At 42.9% G+C, this 18,541-nt stretch overlaps 1 protein-coding gene across 1 annotated transcript; it reads left to right on the forward strand.

The window, feature by feature from the left end:
• The first annotated feature begins 321 nt into the window (after nt 1–321).
• calml4b (calmodulin-like 4b) lies at nt 322–11,904 on the forward strand. Its single transcript, XM_041796686.1, has 5 exons — nt 322–361; nt 439–469; nt 2,663–2,803; nt 7,325–7,513; nt 11,767–11,904. The coding sequence occupies exons 1-5, from the start codon at nt 359–361 to the stop codon at nt 11,862–11,864; spliced, it is 462 nt and encodes a 153-aa protein (XP_041652620.1). The 5' UTR covers nt 322–358; the 3' UTR covers nt 11,865–11,904.
• The last annotated feature ends 6,637 nt before the right edge of the window (nt 11,905–18,541 follow it).

Consider the following 18,541-nt stretch of genomic DNA (forward strand, 5'->3'; position numbering starts at 1 on the left):
CTGTGGAGGCTCGCCTTACATGGTAAAAACTATTCAAATAAAGTCAGAAATAGAAGCGTGGGGGCAGCAGGACTCAGGATCCAGCTGAGCTCAGTGAGATTGATCATAACTCTGAAAAGTTTCTGAGACTTTTTAAAGTTGTTGTTTCAGACTCTGAGTGTGTCATCAAAGAGCTGCAGATGTACAGAGTTCACCTTCTCTCCCATGGAGCTCTGCCAGCAGGAGGGGGAGGTCTCCCGCTCCAGCCCGGCCCCTCTGAGTCCTCCATCCTCCATCCTCTGCCTCTGTCACCTTCCTCGTCTTACAGCGGCGGGATCAGATTCCTGGGCAGAGTTCAGAGCGGCTGCCTGCTGACACCATGGTGAGGAAATGACTCTTATTCATCTGCTGCTTTCTTTCTTCTGCTACTCACGCTGCTTTCTGCTCTTTTCATCACAGGCGAAGTTTCTGACTCAGGATCAGATTAATGGTAAGATTATTTCTCTGTATCATGCTTTAACCAGACATCCTCCTCTCTATGTTAGTTATCTCTGAGTATTTCTCTACCATATTTTTACTCTCTATATTCGATAAACTTGTTTTTTTTTTTTGTGCTGGCTTCAGAACAAAGCAGCTCTTGTTCCTGTTGGCCCAGTTCCTCAGCCTGCTAATGGGATTAAACACAAAAAGGATTTTTGTGTCAACACTTTTTAGGCCAGTGAGGAAAGTCTGATGACTGCTGTGCTTCAACGTGACAGAGGAGTGATTGATTGATTTGTTTGCTTAGTTTCTGTTTTATTATTGAGTTTAACAGCTAAAATATTGATCTCTTTACTGGTTCATTAGCTGAGGATGCCTGATTGATGGTATAAAAGCTAGAAAAGAAGATATTTCCATCCCTGGACAGATGGATGTATGCTTAGAAAGCTGACCCAGATGCTCCTGTCCCTGCAACATTTCCAGCTCTTCCTGCAGGATCCCAAAGCTAGGTAACCAGGAGGCATCCTGATCAGAGGCTCTGCTGAGCACCTTACCCGTTCTCTTTACCCTGATCTAAACCTCTGTGTTGAATGTACCCTGCAGCAGATGCCGTAGGTTCTTATGTAGACCTGAAACCTTTATAGCCAGTGTGCACCTGCTATAAAAAGTGACTCTGCATCGAAACAACGCAAGCTGCAAGCTCTGTGATTGGTCCGCTTGGTAGCACTGGCCTTCTCTGACCTCTAATTTCCAAATACAGTGAACGCGCCGTGAACTGCCGACGAATTGTACTACATAGCACATCGCTCCCTCTCTAGTCAATCAGAGCGTTTCCACAGCCGGCGCTCCAGACCGGCAGTGGCGTGTGCCTGGACTGACACTTCGCTCCGCTTCGTTCGAGACAGGTCTATTTTCACTGTGCCAATACCTGTTGATCAGAAAGCTTCAGAAGAGGAAGTCAGAAGCGTAGAACATCCAGTTCTTTCAAAATAAGACACAATGCACGGACTCCCGATCGTAATTCATCTCTATATCAACATTACGTCTCATCCTGCTGCGAGAGCAAAGGGTCACCAAGAGGTCAGTGGGTCACAGAGCTACAGCGGTGCCACTGACAAGGAAAAGTTAACTTTTGAGGACATTTAGCCAAAGAATTTTACATAAAACCACAGATCCTTTAAGCAAACATTAACCTTTTAACTTCCTAATGTACTCACTCAATGGAGGAAGCGATAACATCATGGACTTATACCAGAGGATGATAAATTAACCCCAAAAGGTAAAATAGTCTGCTGCTGACATACTTTTCCTGCGTGAACTAGCAGTTCTCCCATGATTCCTTCCTGCTGATCAGGGCTACACCAGTGGCGCACCGCTCTAGACTCACTTCCAGTGGGTGAGGTCACTCGCCTTCGGTTGGACCAAACCCACGGTGCTTCGGTGCACGGCGCAGTCGTCCTATGTGGAAATTGCGGGTGAGTGAGGCATACTGTGCAACCACTCAAATGTACTCATCTGAAAATATCAGGTGTGCATTTCCTCATCCATGTCTCTCTTAGTGACCCAATGAGTCCAGAATCCCCCATCCTCTGTCTCAGCTGATTCAGCAGCCGTACTCTGCGTCTCCTCTGATGTCTCCTGGCTGTTTGTCTTTGCAATAACTGCAGGATAATCAACGGGTGCTCAGTATCTATCAGCTCCAGCTCCAGCAGAATATGCCCGTGTGCATTCATCTCCTGCATGCACACAAACGTGCAGGAAACGTGAGGGAAAGACCAGGAACTGGCATAAAAACTGCACTGCTGAGTAGTATCTGAGTGGAGCATTGCAGAGGAACGTGGACACACCAAGGCACGACTATGTAGTGCTTAGAACAGCAGAGGTCGCTACAGGCTCCCGTAGATTCAACACAGAAGAACCAGACTTGGGCGGGCGTCACACAACAGGGTCTTAAGTCAATTTGAGGCCAGATCCCCCCTCTAATGATGTGGGGGGCTCCTCCCCCTTATCCTTGAAGTTTGTGCCTTACAGACCTCTCTAAGTGAGCCTGTCATGAGTCAGCCTCCGTGCTATGTGACCATTTAGCCATAGATTTTAGATGTGAAGGCAGCAGCTGAACACACATGCTAACAGTTAGCTGTAGACTCTAGCACAGTCAGATTCTGTGTTTCTAATCAGCGTCATTCACCTGTCTGTGTTTCAGAGTTTAAGGAGTGTTTCTCTCTCTACGACCGTCAGCGTAAAGGGAAGATCGAGGCTCAGGAGCTGATCACAGTGATGAGATGTCTGGGCTCAAACCCCACCCCCTCTGAGGTCCAGCGCCACCTGCTGAGCCACAGCATCGGTACACGTCTGCTTTTTATAGAGACATAAAGAAACACTCATGAAGAATACCAGATAATACAGTCACAAATTACAACCACAATTCCAAAAAAGTTGGGGCGCTGTGTAGAATGTGAACAGAAGTCAGTGATGGTCAGATCTCATAAATCCACATTTGATTTTCAATAGAACAAAAACAACATGTCAGATGTTAAACTGACACATTTTAACACTTCAGGAAAATATTAGCTCATTTTGAATTTTGTGGCAGCAGCACATCTCAAAAAAGTAGGGACAGGGCTAGTAAAGGCTGGAAAAGTAAGTGGCAAAGATGAAATAGAAGCGAACCAGCAGAAGACTCATCTACAGTCCATGATATCATGAAAACATTCAGAGAATCTGGAGAAATCTCTGTGAGTAAAGGGACAGGGCTGAAGGGGCCCTCAGGGGCCCTCAGGGGCCACTGCATTAAAAACAGGCATGATTCTGTAATGAAATCACTGCATGGGCTCAGGAACATTCCAGAAATCAAAGTCTGTCAACACAGTTGGCTGTGCCATCCACCAATGACCACCAATGAGAAGAAGCCATATGTGAACAGGATCCAGAAACAGCGTGGTCCGTATTCTCTGGACCAAAGCTCATTTAACATGGACTGAGGAAATATGGAAAACTGTTCTGTGGTCAGAGGAAACATGGAAAACTGTTCTGTGGTCAGAGGAAACCACAGACGCCGTGTCCTGTGGACTAAAGAGGATCTGGAGCATCCAGCTGGTTCTCCTGGCTCAGGTCTAAAGCCTGCATCTCTGATGGTATGGGGTTGCATTAGTGCCTATGGCGTGGGCAGCTCTAACATCTGGAAAGGAACTATCAATGCTGGAAAGTAGAGAGAGCTTTTAGAGCAACATATGCTCCCATCCAGACAACATCCCTGTCAGCAGGACCATGCTGGACCACATACCACATCCATCACAACAGCATGGCTTCACAGGAGAAAAGTCCAGGTCCTGAACCGGTCTGCCTGCAGTCCAGACCTTTCACCAATAGAAAACAGTATTTAAAACCCAGGACTGTTGAGCAGCTAGAATCCTACATCAGACAAGAATGGGACAACATTCCTTTCATAAAACTTCAGCAACTGGTCTCCTCACTTCCCAGATGTTTACAGACTGTTGCTGATAGGATTCTTCCCTACTTTTTCAGGTTGTGTTGCTGCCATCAAACTGAAAATGAGCTAATATGTTCATTAAACGGTTAAAAACGGTCCATTGTTGGAATTCTTAAAACACAAAATCACAAAGAGTCACAAAAATGTGACTTTGACACTTGTAGTTCAGTGTGTGTGTGTGGGTGTGTGTGTGGGGGTGTGTGTGTGGTTTTGCAGCGCCCCCTGCTGTCCAGAGATAACAGGTACACCAACACAGCAGCAGCACATTTATCTATAGAGGGTTATGTTTCTGTATTTAAGCAAAAAAAGGCCCATTATCAGTGTTATCTGGACATGCATTATAGTAATACTTCAGTCCATAAAAGTCAAAAACCTGAGTCTACAACTAAAACAGAGAATATTTGATTAATTGTGACTCTTTATATTTGCACTTTTATCTTATAAACAAAGCACAGCTCTCTTATCAATAACTCTAAATCATGAATATAATACATGTATGATCAGTGGATTATTGATTGCTCCAGCTCTTAAATGAAGCACACGGAGAGGATGAGGAGGATGAGGAGGAGGCGTGCTGTTCTCTCTGTTACAGCTCATGTCATCACCTCGCTGGCCGGGGATGAACTGGAACAAACATTTCTGTGGATCGCTGCACAAATACACACCGAGGAGGATTACACAGCTGAGAATCCAACATGACAGAGGACATGCCGGGACACCAGAGCTGCTGTTTTATTCTCATCTTCGCTGTGTCGTCATCTTCATCACACAGAATCAGAATCTGAAATAAGACGATCAGAGACAGGAACACAAACGTCTGCCAGAACAACACAATCCTCTGAACGTCGTGTCAGAGTATTACCCTGCATGGTCTCACTGGGCTCTTTAAATCATTGTTAAAATCTCTGAAAGGACAGAAACCCTGAGCTGAGCTGCTTCACATGGACACGGTGCTGGATAGATTTCACATCCATCCATGGCCCCCATCAGGGGGTAAAGGGGAGGAGGGGGCCGTAGAGGTCATGCTCCATTATACAGTTAAGATGATTTATATTTAAACAGAATAATCACTGAAGAGACGAACGATGAATTCTATTTATTTTTGCTGTACATACAACCTTTAAAAAAAAATCTTAGAACCTTTTTGGTAATATTAACAACATAGATGAGCACACTGACCTAAACCACCTGTGACGTATAAATATTAGACCTCAGAGCTCGGCCAGGATGAGCAGAAATAAAGAAACTGAGACAACTTTAAAGGGAAAATCATTAAATTATTGCAAAAAGGCAACAACGCAACAATGGAATAAAAGTGATAAAAAATGGGTGAAAATGGTGAAAAATGGTAAAAAAAAAAAAAGACACATAGGAGGAAAAAGTGGCAAAAATCAGCAGATACAACAGAACAGGGTTGAGAGTAATTATCAATAAGAGAGACAAAAATGGGCAAATAAGAGGCCAAAATGTGAAAAATTTGATAAATCAGTTGAATATGGACGAAAAATAATGAAAAGAGGTAAAAAAGGGCAAAAATGGGTGAAAAATGTCAAATAATGCAATTGGAAAAAAAATGGCTGAAGATGGGAAAAGCATAAAAAATGAGCTGATACTGTGGTGAAACTTGGGTTAAAGTAGCAATAATCAATTAAGGAGCCAAAAATGGAAAAATCTGTGGCAAAAATGAGAAAAAAAATGTGTTTAAATGTTGGAGGAAAAGTGTTTAAAAGGGGCAAAATGGAATAAAATTCTAGAAAATGTGACATGTGAGAAAATGAGCTGAAATGAGGTGAAATGAAAACGTTTAAAAACGTTGCAAAAATGAGGAACAAGTGGCAAAAATGGGTTCATAAAGGGGTAATGGTAGCAAAAATGAGTAAGAGGTTGAATATCAGTTAAAAGGTGTTAAAAAGTGGCAAAGTAGAATTACATTTTTAAAAAGGGCCACAAATGTGTAAATAGTGAGAAAATGAGCATAAAGACAGGAAAAGTGAGTAAAAAAGTCACAAAAATGGGTTTATAAAGGGGGTAATCAAAGGTTAAATGAATAAACGGTGGAAAATCAGTTAAAAGGGGAAAAGTGTCAAAATGTAGGAAACAGAGCTGAAAACTGGATTAAAATGAGAAAAAATAGGAAACAAGTTACAAAAAATGAAAAAATGGGTTAAACGTGGCAATATGAAAATATGTTGAGATAAAAAGTGGCAAAAATGAATTTAAATAAAAAAAAAGGTCTTGAAGTGGAAAATAGAGGCTAAATGAGCAGAAACTGTGCTGAAAACGTGCAAAATGTTGATTTACAGTAGTTAAAAAAGGGTTAAATGGCATAAAAAGGATGGGAGTGTCAAAAATGTGGAAACAGTGTGAAAAGGGGTGAAAGGTGGGATGATTAAATAACTTCACCATCTGAACCCACTGATAGCTTGATCATGACAGCGCCTGTTCTCTGGGTTCTTCAGGGGAACATAGGTGATGTTTGAGAAGAGCAGCATCTGATTGGCTGGATGCTCATTACAGACCAATCAGAGCAACATAAACATAAGGCGTAGTGGATACCATGGTCTCTACAGGCCGGGGTTGTTCACCATCAGTGGAGCCAGCTGGTAAATGAAACTCTGTCTGAAGCTGGAAGATCCTCCAGAGCGGTCCTCTGCTCCTCTTTGATAAAGAAAGGTCCAGTTCTGCTCAGACCGCTGCTCTAGCTGCATCCACGCTCATCCCTCCAGCGTGTTCTTCGTTCTACCCCGGGGCTCTGTCCTCAGCTCCTCTCTTTTACTTCTGGAGACGTCATGAGGAACGAGGGAGCAGGACAGAGTGCTGGGAGTGTCTGCCAGGAAGATTTCTCATCAGTTTGTTAGCTGGTTCTATGAAGTGGTGGAGCATCGATAACGTTCATATCTGTGACTGAAAGAGCTGAGCTCTGCAGCCTGGTGTTCTGGCACCATCGCTGCTCTTTAAAGGAGGTTTTTAGGAGGATTTCTCTGCTTTGCTGCTGTTCCTGAGCTAAACTGTGGCTGCAGCAGAACATTGATTTGGATCAGTATCAGTGTCAGTAAACATGCAGACAGCTGGTAGATGGCTGTGTATTTAAGACTCTCAGGGTAAATTCTGCAGTAATTACCATCCGGCTGTCTCCACTCTTGGTTTATTTAACATGTTTAAAGTGTCACCAGCTTATCTGATACCTCTGCTCTTTACTTTCAGTTTAATAACCTCTCTGTTTGCCTTTCCTCATATTTACTCAGGGATATTACCTGTTCTCCACCGTGTCCTAATTCCTCCTGCAGGATCAATAACTTTAATCTGTTTGTTTCTCTGCTGATGTCAAAGATGAGTCCGTCCAGTAAAGGGGGATTTCTCTCTGTCCCCCTGCAGATGGGGGCGGCGAGCTCGACTTCTCCACCTTCCTGAGCGTCATGCACCGGCAGCTCCAGCAGGAGTCGCCGGAGGAGGAGATCCTGGAGGCGCTGACGATGGCGGATAAGGAGCAGAAAGGCTTCATCATGGCGTCAGAGCTGAGGGCCAAGCTGACCGGGCTGGGGGAGAAGCTGACGGACCGAGAGGGTGAGAGCTTAACTTTGCAGAGACGCTCCAAAACTATATTTTGTTTATTCTGTCTGTTCTTTTTCTCCCTGCTTTTATTTAAATCCCTTTATGCACAGCCGCTAACTTCAACAGTTCTTCAAAGCTTGGTGGAGATTTCCCTGGTGTAGATGATTTAAATAAAAAAAGCTTGAAATGAAGAGAAAGAAAAATGTCACATTCTTCAGATTTATTCTGGCAAACCAGAGCCTGCAGTAAAAACAAAACACTCTAAATAAATGAGAAATCTGCCGGTGTGGGGAAATTATTCAAGCCTTCCAATTCAAATCAGTGCGTCTCCCGTTATTTCCTCTATATTCCATCTGTGAGTCTGTACAGGGAACAAAAACAGACAAGAAGACAGGAAGAATGCCTGAATTTGCTTTTCTCTGCTTACTTGAACTGTGAAATTGGTAAAAATGAGAAAGAAAATTTGGCAACCAGATCGCAGAAATTCAAAGAGGCTGAGAGTTTTATGTTGACAAAAACGGGTGCGTTTAAAACATTGGAGGTGATTTAATTCAAGAAGTTAAACTTCCATTTTTCAAGATTAATCTCAAACAAGGTGAAGTATTTAAAGATTAACGAACATCTCTGAATACTAGAATATCACAGCATCAGTCCAAAAAGGATTTATGATAAATGGATGTTGACCGTTATCTCTCAGTGCTTGGTCTGACCTCCTTTTTCATTCATTCCTGCATTGTGTCTTGGAGCCGATCAGTCTGTGGTCCTGCTGGGGGGTTATGAAGCCCAGGTTGCTCTGATAGCAGCCTTCAGCTGGTCTGGTTTGTTTAGTCCGCGGTCTCTAAGAGCTCCTCTACAGCACTGATCATCAACTGGTGGCCTAGGGGCCAAATCAGGTCCCCCAGAGCTTCCCGTCCGGCCCCCAGAAGATCATTGAATTCAGACCATTCAAACCATCTTCCTCATTAAAGGGCGTGGCCGTAGAATAAGGTTAAAGTTAAACAGGAAATCCTTCTACCTCCAGGTTGTTGTTCAACTTCCTTCTTCTTTAATTTTACAGGTATTACTAAGACTACATTCAAATGTGTACCCACAGTAATAACACCTTCTAATGACAACAGACGATTGCTCCAGAGATTACTTGAATCAGCCATTTGGATCTGATTTTCAGAGTAACGCTTGTGTTTTGATGTTTCCTCCCCGTGGTCTACGTTTGAATGAACTTCTTCTAACGGCTTCTTCTGATCTCAGCCAGATTTGGTCATCATATTATATGCACCTTAAGGATGAATCCTTATAAAAACCATGTCTCTTCATTAAAAGATGTTGCTTTAGCTGGGGTTTGATGTTTAGCGACATATTTTGTGTTTTCATTTTTGATCAGAGACATCAGTCCCTGCAGGTTCTGAGTTTAGGAAATCAGACATTTTTCCTCTGCTTTATTTAAATATAGTTGTTGTTAATCTTTGCCATTCCCTGAGAGTTTATCTCCACCAGAGTTTTAATTGTTGCACAGCCAACTTTGCCCTATCACCATCAAACTGTTTTCTCTTTGTTCTTTTGGTGCCTTTTCTCTTTGCCTTATTTAAATCCCTTTATGCACAGCCACAGATTTAAGAGGCCTTTGAAGCTGGGTGGAGATTTTCTCTGCTGTAGATAATTTACAGCAGGAGAAGTGGAAATGAAGAGAAAGGAAATGTCACATTATTTAGATTTAGTCCTTGAAAACAGAGCCAGACGGATGTATAAGGACAGTCCCTTTTCTCTGAACAAATGAGGAATCTGCCAGGGTGGGAGAATTATTCAGATCAGTGCATCTCACATTATTTCCAGTTTACAGAGTCTGTGAGTCTATAAAGGAATCTAAAGCAGACAGATAGATGAGCTGGAGACCAAGAAAAATGCCTGAATTTGCTTTTTTGTGGCTGATTAGTTTCTGCTCAGGAGGAAGGTTCTGTTTATCGAACTGTGAAGATCGGACAAAATGAGGAGGAAAATTTGCCGGATACAATTTTCACAAATTCAATAGAAGGGAAAATTTACTTCTGATGCTCTTTCCAAATATTCAACTGGCAGCCATCAGCCTCATCAAACCTTCCCATCAGGCCCGCAGAATGATTCTAAATTCAGAATATGTGCAAAAATATGTGACGTATTTAAAGTATCTTTGTTACCTGTGCTCAGAAATCCTCCTGTCAGCTGTTTTGATCAAATGTGATGCCTGTTAAAGTCACTGATCTAGAGCTGCAGGCATCCACAGCAGCTGAGCTTCATTTAATCAGAGCTGATGATGTAGAATAAACTGCATCATCATCATCATCATCATTAGAACAGTCTGATGATGTTAAAGTAGCAACAGCAGACGCTGAGGAGACCTGTCACTCCATGCAGGGAGGAAAAGCGCCCTTCTTCTCTGCGCTGCTCCTCCTCCTCCTCCTCCTCCTCTGTTTGGACGCCTTTAAAGTGTGCTGTGATTTTCTCTGTTGTGGATAATTTACATAAAAAACAGAGCTGGAGATGAAGAGACAGGAAAAGTCACATTTTTAGATTCAATCACAGTGAAAATGAGAGCCAGAAAGGTTTTCTTTAACTAATGAGAAATCTTCCTGTGTGGGGAAAACAATTCAGCTTTTCTAAAGTCAAACCGCCCAGTTTCACATTATTTCCAGAATACTCTCTGGATGTCAGTGAACAAACTAAAAACAGAGGGATATTTCTACTGAAAACCTTATTTTCTTAACTGTGCTTTCTTTGATGGCTGAATCTGTTAAAGGATGTTCCAGCAGAAAATCAGGATGAAGTAAAAACCTTCAGAACAAAGAAATATAACCCAGAAGTTTGGCTGAGGTTAGACTCTCAAGGCCGGCTCAGACTACATGATTTTTTGGTCGTTCACGATGGCACCGTGCCAGACTATACGAGCAAATCCGGTCCCGTCTTGGCCGACAGCCTGGCCACACTACAAGAGCGATCATGGCTGCTCGCCGTATGCTGACGTCACCATCATCTGACTGATGCCCCGTTTATACGACAACGTTTTGCTTCGTTTTACGTTTTCATTTCCAAAACGTTCCAAGTTCAGATGGCAACATTTTCAAAATGATCTCCGTTCACACGAGACTGTAGGAAACACCAAAAACGATGTAGTACACATGCACGGCCAGTAGATGGCGGTGTGATTTTCGTGCCTGCACCAGATTCTGACTCGCCCTTTGACGGCGTATGGGTCGAGTCAGAATCTGGTGCAGACACGAAATACATCTCCACTGATCCAAGTGATGGTGAAGTAAACCAACACTTTGTTGGAGAAGAACAGTTACATTCAAGAGAGTGAGGAGAACAAACAGTACATTGGTGTCGGCCATCTTTGTTTTGGCCTTCCAATCTGCGCATGCGTGATAAGCCTACCCATGCATGGATATTTACTGCAGCCGCAGTGCACAAGTTCATTTTCAGAAAGTGCCGTTTTCTCTGTTTACACCGAGACGGAGACGGGGGCGTTTTGAAAAACTTCCACTCTTGTGCCTGTTTCAAAAAAGTTCTGTTTTCAGGCACCAAAACGCTGTTGCCGTGTAAACGGACAGCCAAAACGCTACAAAACTTTTGTGTTTTCATTCATAAACGTTGTTGTGTAAACGGGGCATGAGTGTGACTTCACAGGTTGTCAGGGGGCGGGCCAAAGAGTGTCAATCACTCTGCAACAGAAGCGCTCAGTGTGACTGTAGCTGTCTTTTACTTGTAAAACATGAAACAACTGTGGATTGCATTATGGATAACAGTTATTGATGTATCTAAAGGAGGACAATATGGACGACTCTCCTTCAGATAGAACTTAAGGTCTGCATGTGATAACATACATAAAATAAAATAAAACTTACACATTAGTTTTAGGGAATAAAAGGGGATAAAAGTGGTAAATCTTGTAATTGAAGATAAAGATAAGGAGCAAATGTTCTCCTGTTGTTAGATGTCAGGATTCACGTTGTTAACGTCAGCTCAGGGTGTCAAACTAGACGAAAATATGAAAAATTCTGACATGCTAGTCTTGTTGAATCGTAGTCGTGGGGCGTCTTGGATGCATCGTTAATTATGTCACACCGCAGGACTGTTTGTCGGTTCTGATGCTCTAAATCAGGCACAAGTTTTGACGATGAGCTGCGACGTTGCAGTCTTAAATCTGCCTGAATTCGTGTAGTCTGAGCCGGCTTTTAAACATTCCTGAAAGATGCATGAAACTCTCTGACTGACAGCTGTGTCTCTGTTTTCAGTGGACGAGCTGCTGAAGGAGGCGGGAGTTGGAGCTGATGGGCGGGTCTACTGTGAGCAGTTCGCTGAAGCGGTGACTCGCCGTTCTACAAAACGCTGACGACGCCAAAAAGCATCTTCACTCTGCTGCTAAACAGTTTAATTTTGGACCTAAAAGGTCAGTAGGCCTGATGTGATTGGCTAGTCCAGAGCAGCGTGGAGCAACAGCAGAGATGGAGCCTGTCATGATATTTCGGAGGCTTTTCAAATGTGTGCTCTAACAAAAACCCGCAAAGCCTCCTGAGTACATGGATTTGTTTAAGAGAGCTCCTTTTTTCGAGGCTGGACCTTGAGTCATTGCTGTGGTTTGTCTGTCTCTGAGTGTTGATGTTCTGGAAGAAAATTCAGTGGTAGATGTTCAAGAGTGACTGCATCTGCTCTCAAAGGCAGAATGAGTTTAATTTTTCAAAATAAAATGAATAAAAATCAATGTTTGCATTGTTGGTCTCTGGATATTTTGTGGCCGTCACACGAGTCTAAACTTTCAAACAAAGGCTGAAGGGTCGGTAATGTTTGTACCAGCAACCACGCAGAAGCTACTGCTGTCCTTGAGGGGATTTAATTCTTGTCAAATTTCATCCTGTTGATAGTTTAGTCCTTGATGGGGAATTTGTCAGTAGCAGTTCTTAAAACCCCCCACTAACACCCATTATAGATCCTGGCATTATAGCATTGGACCCTCCTCATAGACGGCCTGCCTCGCCCAACCACGTGCAGAGAGAGAGAGAGAGAGAGAGAGAGAGAGTTTAGAGGGAAAACTCAAACAATGAGCGCCCTTGACTGTGTCCATCCTAGTGAGAGCAGGTTGTTAAATTTCACTGTACACCGGCTCTCCAGACCCCCAAAACCGCCCAGCCCACCGGGTTCTCCAGATTAGCCACTCTGGGCCTGCAGCCTGCTATGCAATGGTTTCTCCTCTGTTTGATGCCACTGGTGTGTGACATTATCACTAAATGGCATAGCCAAACTTGTGCTGGTGTTAAACCCGGTCAAGTCAGGACAAACAGCGCTCATCTGAGACCCTGTCAGCCTGTTAAATTGTAGTTAGTTCACTCCTATTCATTTAACTGACAGCAGCTTTGAAATTAAACAAATAAACCAAGAAAGACTGACAGCTGCAGAAGGCTGTTGTTAGAATCAGAGGAGACACATGCATTCTGATATCAGGTTGTCACTGAAGATGGATTGTTAATGCAGAGTATCGACGGGCTAAAGTGGCGTGGGCTGGTTTCTGAATTACCAGCATGCATTGTTAATGTGAGCTTTAATCGGCCTCTATATGTTTTGGATGCATCGTCCCTGCTGTGTTTCGGAGAGCTGTCTCTCCTCTGTCTGATGAAATATTTGCTCAGTAATCACCGCCTGTAGAAATTTATGAAGGAGATGTTGAATTTGCTCTAAAGCATCCTGTCATTTCCTGTTAGTACGCGTCACGGATGGAAAAACTCACGAGCCGGGTCTGAGAACAGAAACACTGAAACCCTCCTCTTTTAATCCCCACTGACATGTTTTCCTGTAAAGGCTTTAACAGAGCATGGACTCACAGATAAACCGTGGAGCGCTGAGCCCTCTGGGTTTGGTTTTGGCTCTTTGTGAGCTGATGCTTCTGGTCCGTCCCTCTGGAGCAGCAGGGTCTGATCTTCCTGTGCTCTGCTCATGTTATTGTTCTGATTCACAATGACTCACTGACTTCTTCAGGAGTCACTGCATTACTTTCACAGCTTTCAGGCAGCTCAGAGCCTCAGCAGCATGATGCTTCAATAATGTTGAATAATTACCCATCACTTCACTTCATCAGAGTTCATCCAGGTGTCTCAACGATCCCGACTGTTCGCTGCATTAGTCTGCACCGTCAGCATGAATACCCCAGACCCACTGAACCCACTGCAGGCACCAATTTATAAAATCATGGAGATATTCTCCAAAAAGTCAGGGAAAAGAGGATCATCTGAGTTACAAAGCTCCACTGCTGTTTCTGGGTCAGCCTCACAAGGATTTTACTAAAATTTATCAGAGGATTACAAAGATGGAGAAACAATGCAACGGTTCAACTTAATTCAGCAACTGAATTTAACAGATTTAAGTTGAATTTTTCAGAGCACCGAAACTGTGAGAGGATCCTTTCATTTATTTTCATCATTTTAATTGTTCTTTGGTTTGTACAGCCACCGTTCCAGAAAAGTTGGAGCACTTTGTGAAATGTGAATAAAAACAGACGTCAGTGATTGCCAAATTTCATAAAACCCAAATTTGATTCACAATAGAACATAAAATATAAGCTCATGCTGAATTTGATGGCAAAAGTCTGGGAAAGCTGCTTCATGCAGCTCCATGCAGCTCTATGCTGCTCTATGCAGCTCCATGCAGCTCCATGCAGCTCCATGCAGCTCCATGCAGCTCTATGCTGCTCTATGCAGCTCCATGCAGCTCCATGCAGCTCCATGCAGCTCCATGCAGCTCTATGCCGCTCTGTGCAGCTCTATGCTGCTCTATGCAGCTCTATGCAGCTCTGTGCAGCTCCGTTCAGCTCCATGCAGTTCTAATCCATGCTGCTCTATGCAGCTCCATGCAGCTCCATGCAGCTCCATGCAGCTCCATGCAGCTCCATACTGACACCAAGATTATAACAGTTTTGGATTTTTCATTAGTTTTTATTTTTATTTAGTTTTTATCTTTTGTTTTAGGTTTCAGTTGAGTTTTTACTCCTGGTTTCTTAGATTGGTTTAGTTTTGATGTTGAAAAAATGCTTCGTTTTAATTTAGTTCTTTATAAGTTTTAGTGTTAGTTTTAGTTTTTGGGGGAATTATTCATTCATTTTATTTATTCAATTTTTATGTTTGTCTACAACTCAAGACCTAAAATTTACCACTTAGTGAAGTCTTCTGCAATCAAATCAGGCCACTTCACTCTCTCTGGGCGTGGGTGTTCATGTCAGACAGTGTACTGCTGCCAATGACTAAAACTAAGGACATTCTCTCTAGTTTTTTCAGCACAGAATTTAATTTTAGTTAGCTTTTGTTTTTCTCATAAAGCTCAGCTTTTATTTAGTTTCAGTTAACTAAAATGATTTTTACCTTTTAGTTATTTAGTTAGTTTTACTTAACTATAATAACCTTGCTGACACCCTCAGAAGACATCAGGAATGAGAAACAACAGTGATGGATGATTGATTGTGGTTAGAACTGATCAGGAACATTTGAATCCAGAAGGTTTCCCCACATCTCTGATATAAGCTGAAGTCGTTGTAGAACATGGTGTTCTTGATGGCCCCAGAAAAGGCTGACATAAAGCCCAGGTTTTAAGAACACAGATCCTCTTTGAGCCACAATAACAGGGCTTTTATCAGCTAATAAACAAGATTAGTATCAGCCCTCCTATAATGAAAATATTTGGTTTGCAGCGAGTCCTTCATTCTAATCAGCGCTTCGCTCGAGGACACTTGAGGGAGTTTAGAGCCGTTTCCGCGGAGCTGTTGTGTCTCCACCCAGCTGTTCTCTACTCCTTTCATTTGTCAGAATAAATCTGATATTCTCATGGTTAAGGCTCGGCTGCCTGTTGGCATAAACTCTTATTAAAGCTGATGAGATGTTGGAGTCTGCAGGGGCTTAAAAAGAGACTAATAAGACACACTTACAATCTGTCTGACAAAGATGTTCTCTAGAGGGGACTTGTTAAAACAAAAGGTCAATTATGAAAAAGCCTTCTTTAATTTCACTCTGGATGACCACAGCAGCGATTCAACCTGCCAACAGTCACAAAGAATACTAAGATGCAGTACAGTGGTGAGAAAAATGTTTATCCCTCCCTGATTTCCTTTTTTTTTTTTTTGCTGATTTGTCACACTTAATTGCAAAAGATCATTAAACTAATGTTGATATTAGACAAAGATACACCTGAAGATATACCTGAGTAAATGCATAAGAATGTTTTTAAATTATGGTTTCATTTATTAAGGGAAAAAAGCAACACATCATGGCAACATCTACAGAAACAGATGAGAAACAAAGTCACTGACAGTCTGAAAGGCTTACAAAGACATTTCTAAGGCTTTGGGACTCCAGACAACCATGCTGAGAGCCATTAGCCACAACAGGGGAAAACTGTGAACAGTGGTCCTCCCACCAAAATAACTCCAAGGAGGTCCCAGAAGAACCCAGAACAACATCTTAAGATCCTCAAAGGTACTGAGTGTTCCATAAGCTTTGATGAGAACATCATCAAAGGCAGAGGACGAACTGTTGGTGAAGCTGGGGATGTTGGGGTCTTTTACCCTCCATTTTTGCCAAATAGTAGACCATAGTTGGAAACCTTTCCAAAGTTGCCAACCAAGAATAGTCAATGTCAGGGAAATATTGCTGGTGTAAACAACAGTGGTGAACCTTCCCAGGAGTGGCCGGCCATTTCCAAGGTTTTGGGATTCCAGACAACCATCCTTAAAGCCATTATTCACAACAGGGGAAAACTGTGAACAGTGGTGAACCTTCCCAGAAGTGGAAGGCCCACCAAAATGACTCCAAGAGCACATGGACGTCTCATCCAGTAGGTCCCAAAAGAACCCTGAACAACACCTAAAGACCTGCAGGCCTCACTGACTCAGTTAAGGTCCAGAAACCTCTGCTCCTGAAAACCTATTAATGTTTATTGCATCTACCTAGGGATGAGGTTTTAGGCTTATGAGTGAAAACTCTATAATAACTACTATGCAGAGATAAACAATCATGCTCCAGTTTGTGGCCCTCCATGCTTTCTGCAGCATGCTGCTCATCAAAACTTTAAATCGTAGCTCTGTCTAACCAGCGATGATAACTGAAGGTTAGGGTAGGGTGGAGCTACACTTAACCTTATTTCTGATTTCACACCTAAAGTTTCTAACCTGACCTCCAGGGCTGCAGAAGACTGCTAACGTTAGCTTACACCACTAGCATCAGAACTATTTAAAAGCAGCCTTTATCTTATATGGTGAGGTGGTTTTGTCTAACTTAGCAACAGTAACCAAGGAGGGCGGGGCTTAATGAGGAGTCAATTAGGAGGTGACCTTTAGCTCTGATTAGGGTCTCTTCAGTTAAATTTCTGCGTGTTTTGATGTAAAATGTCACAAGCTCAAATGTCAGCGTCTCATTAGACGGCACTGCAGCTGCAGGGTGAGTGGTTTCTAAGAGTGTGAAGGAGACGGAGCTAAATGGACTGTAACTGTGTGTTAAATGTGAAAGGATCACAGTGACAGGCAGTCAGAGAGGCTCCATTGACCTCATTAAACTCACTGCTGCTCACAGACGTCTGCCTTCCTGGTTTCTGGGCTGTTTGCTGCTTTATGTGATCAAAGATTCATGCTGCCTCGTTAAAGGAGTGCCAAAGTTCACCTCTGCATTTACAGGCTGGGCTGTCTCTGTTACACGCTCTCTGCTCTGTCCAGGTTTCCACCTCAGGGATAAACACACCTGCTGGCTCTCTGAGGGATGGTGCAAACATTTTTATCCTCTTCTCATCCCTGATATTGTAAGTGAAATGCACACTAATGAGCCTATCATTACTGATGATGACAATAATAATATCTTGGATTTATTATAGACTAAGTGAGGGATAGGATGAGTGTTAGGGGTGGTTTAGTGAAGACTGGAGGCTGTGGTGAACAGGTGGTGGGCTGAAGGCTCTGTCTCCATAGGTTCTGAGTTTGGAAAGCAGGCCAGTGTGTGAAGACTGAAGCTTCTGAGATGAAATCTGGGTCACTCAAGTACACATGTCTGCAGGGTCTCATTCATCCTGGTCATGGTTGTTTAAATCTCAGTCCAAACAGACACAACTGGACTTGATGGAGGTTATTGAAGACCTTTAGCTATTCTACCAAAAGGCTCCATGACTAACAGCCTCCAATCAAGTCCCCTTTTAGACCAAGCAGTCATGTGACCAGCATAATGTGATATAATTCACTGGATCAGGAGAAACTGGATCAACATACCCAGGTGTTTGTACAGTTTTCTTGAGTGCATGTAAACCCTTTCATCTAGTTTTGTGTCTGGCCTTTACTCACCAGTCTGCAGGAGAAACGGCCAGAGTGGAAGTGAGAGAAGCTGCAAACATGAAGAGCTCTGAAACAGACAGCTTTTTGGAGTTCAGCTAGAATTAATTTCAGGCCAGGATTTGGCTGAACATCACCAGCTAGAAGCAGAAAGGTGAACTCATTCCAAGCAGCATTTCAGACGCTGTCTGTGGTGTGTTGGCTGCCATGAAGGAAGAAGGAGACTACTGCCATGTCCAAACAATAATAGAGGCTGGAGATTGTTAAAGTTTTGACTCATAGCTTATAAAAAGAGCTTCTGCTACTGTTAATTTCAGCTTCTGTGTAAAAATGGCTTCATTTTTTTAAACTCTGCAGTCCAAACATGCGTGCATGCACTGATGCTCTTCCTTCACTTCCTCTTGTTATTATTGAGCATGCATAAGACAGTTAATGACTTTAAACATGTCTGTTAACAATCAGTGGTGAGGCTGCAACAGCTGATCTGAGAGGAGGGTGGTTGTGGATGCGTAATGATCCCAATTTAAACAAACATCAGCAGCATCATCTGCAGGAGTAGGAGAGGTTCGTGTTTAACAGCAGACATCTCAGTTTTTTCATTAACAGGAAGGATGCTCAACTTTCTGTCTTCTTCTGATCAGCTGCAAGCTCGAAGCATAATGGGAGAGTTAGAGAAGATATTTATAAAGTTTATTAGTCATGGACAGCTACAGATCTAAAGA

This window comes from Cheilinus undulatus, linkage group 9 (assembly GCF_018320785.1).
Source record: "Cheilinus undulatus linkage group 9, ASM1832078v1, whole genome shotgun sequence".
Taxonomy (NCBI): domain Eukaryota; kingdom Metazoa; phylum Chordata; class Actinopteri; order Labriformes; family Labridae; genus Cheilinus; species Cheilinus undulatus.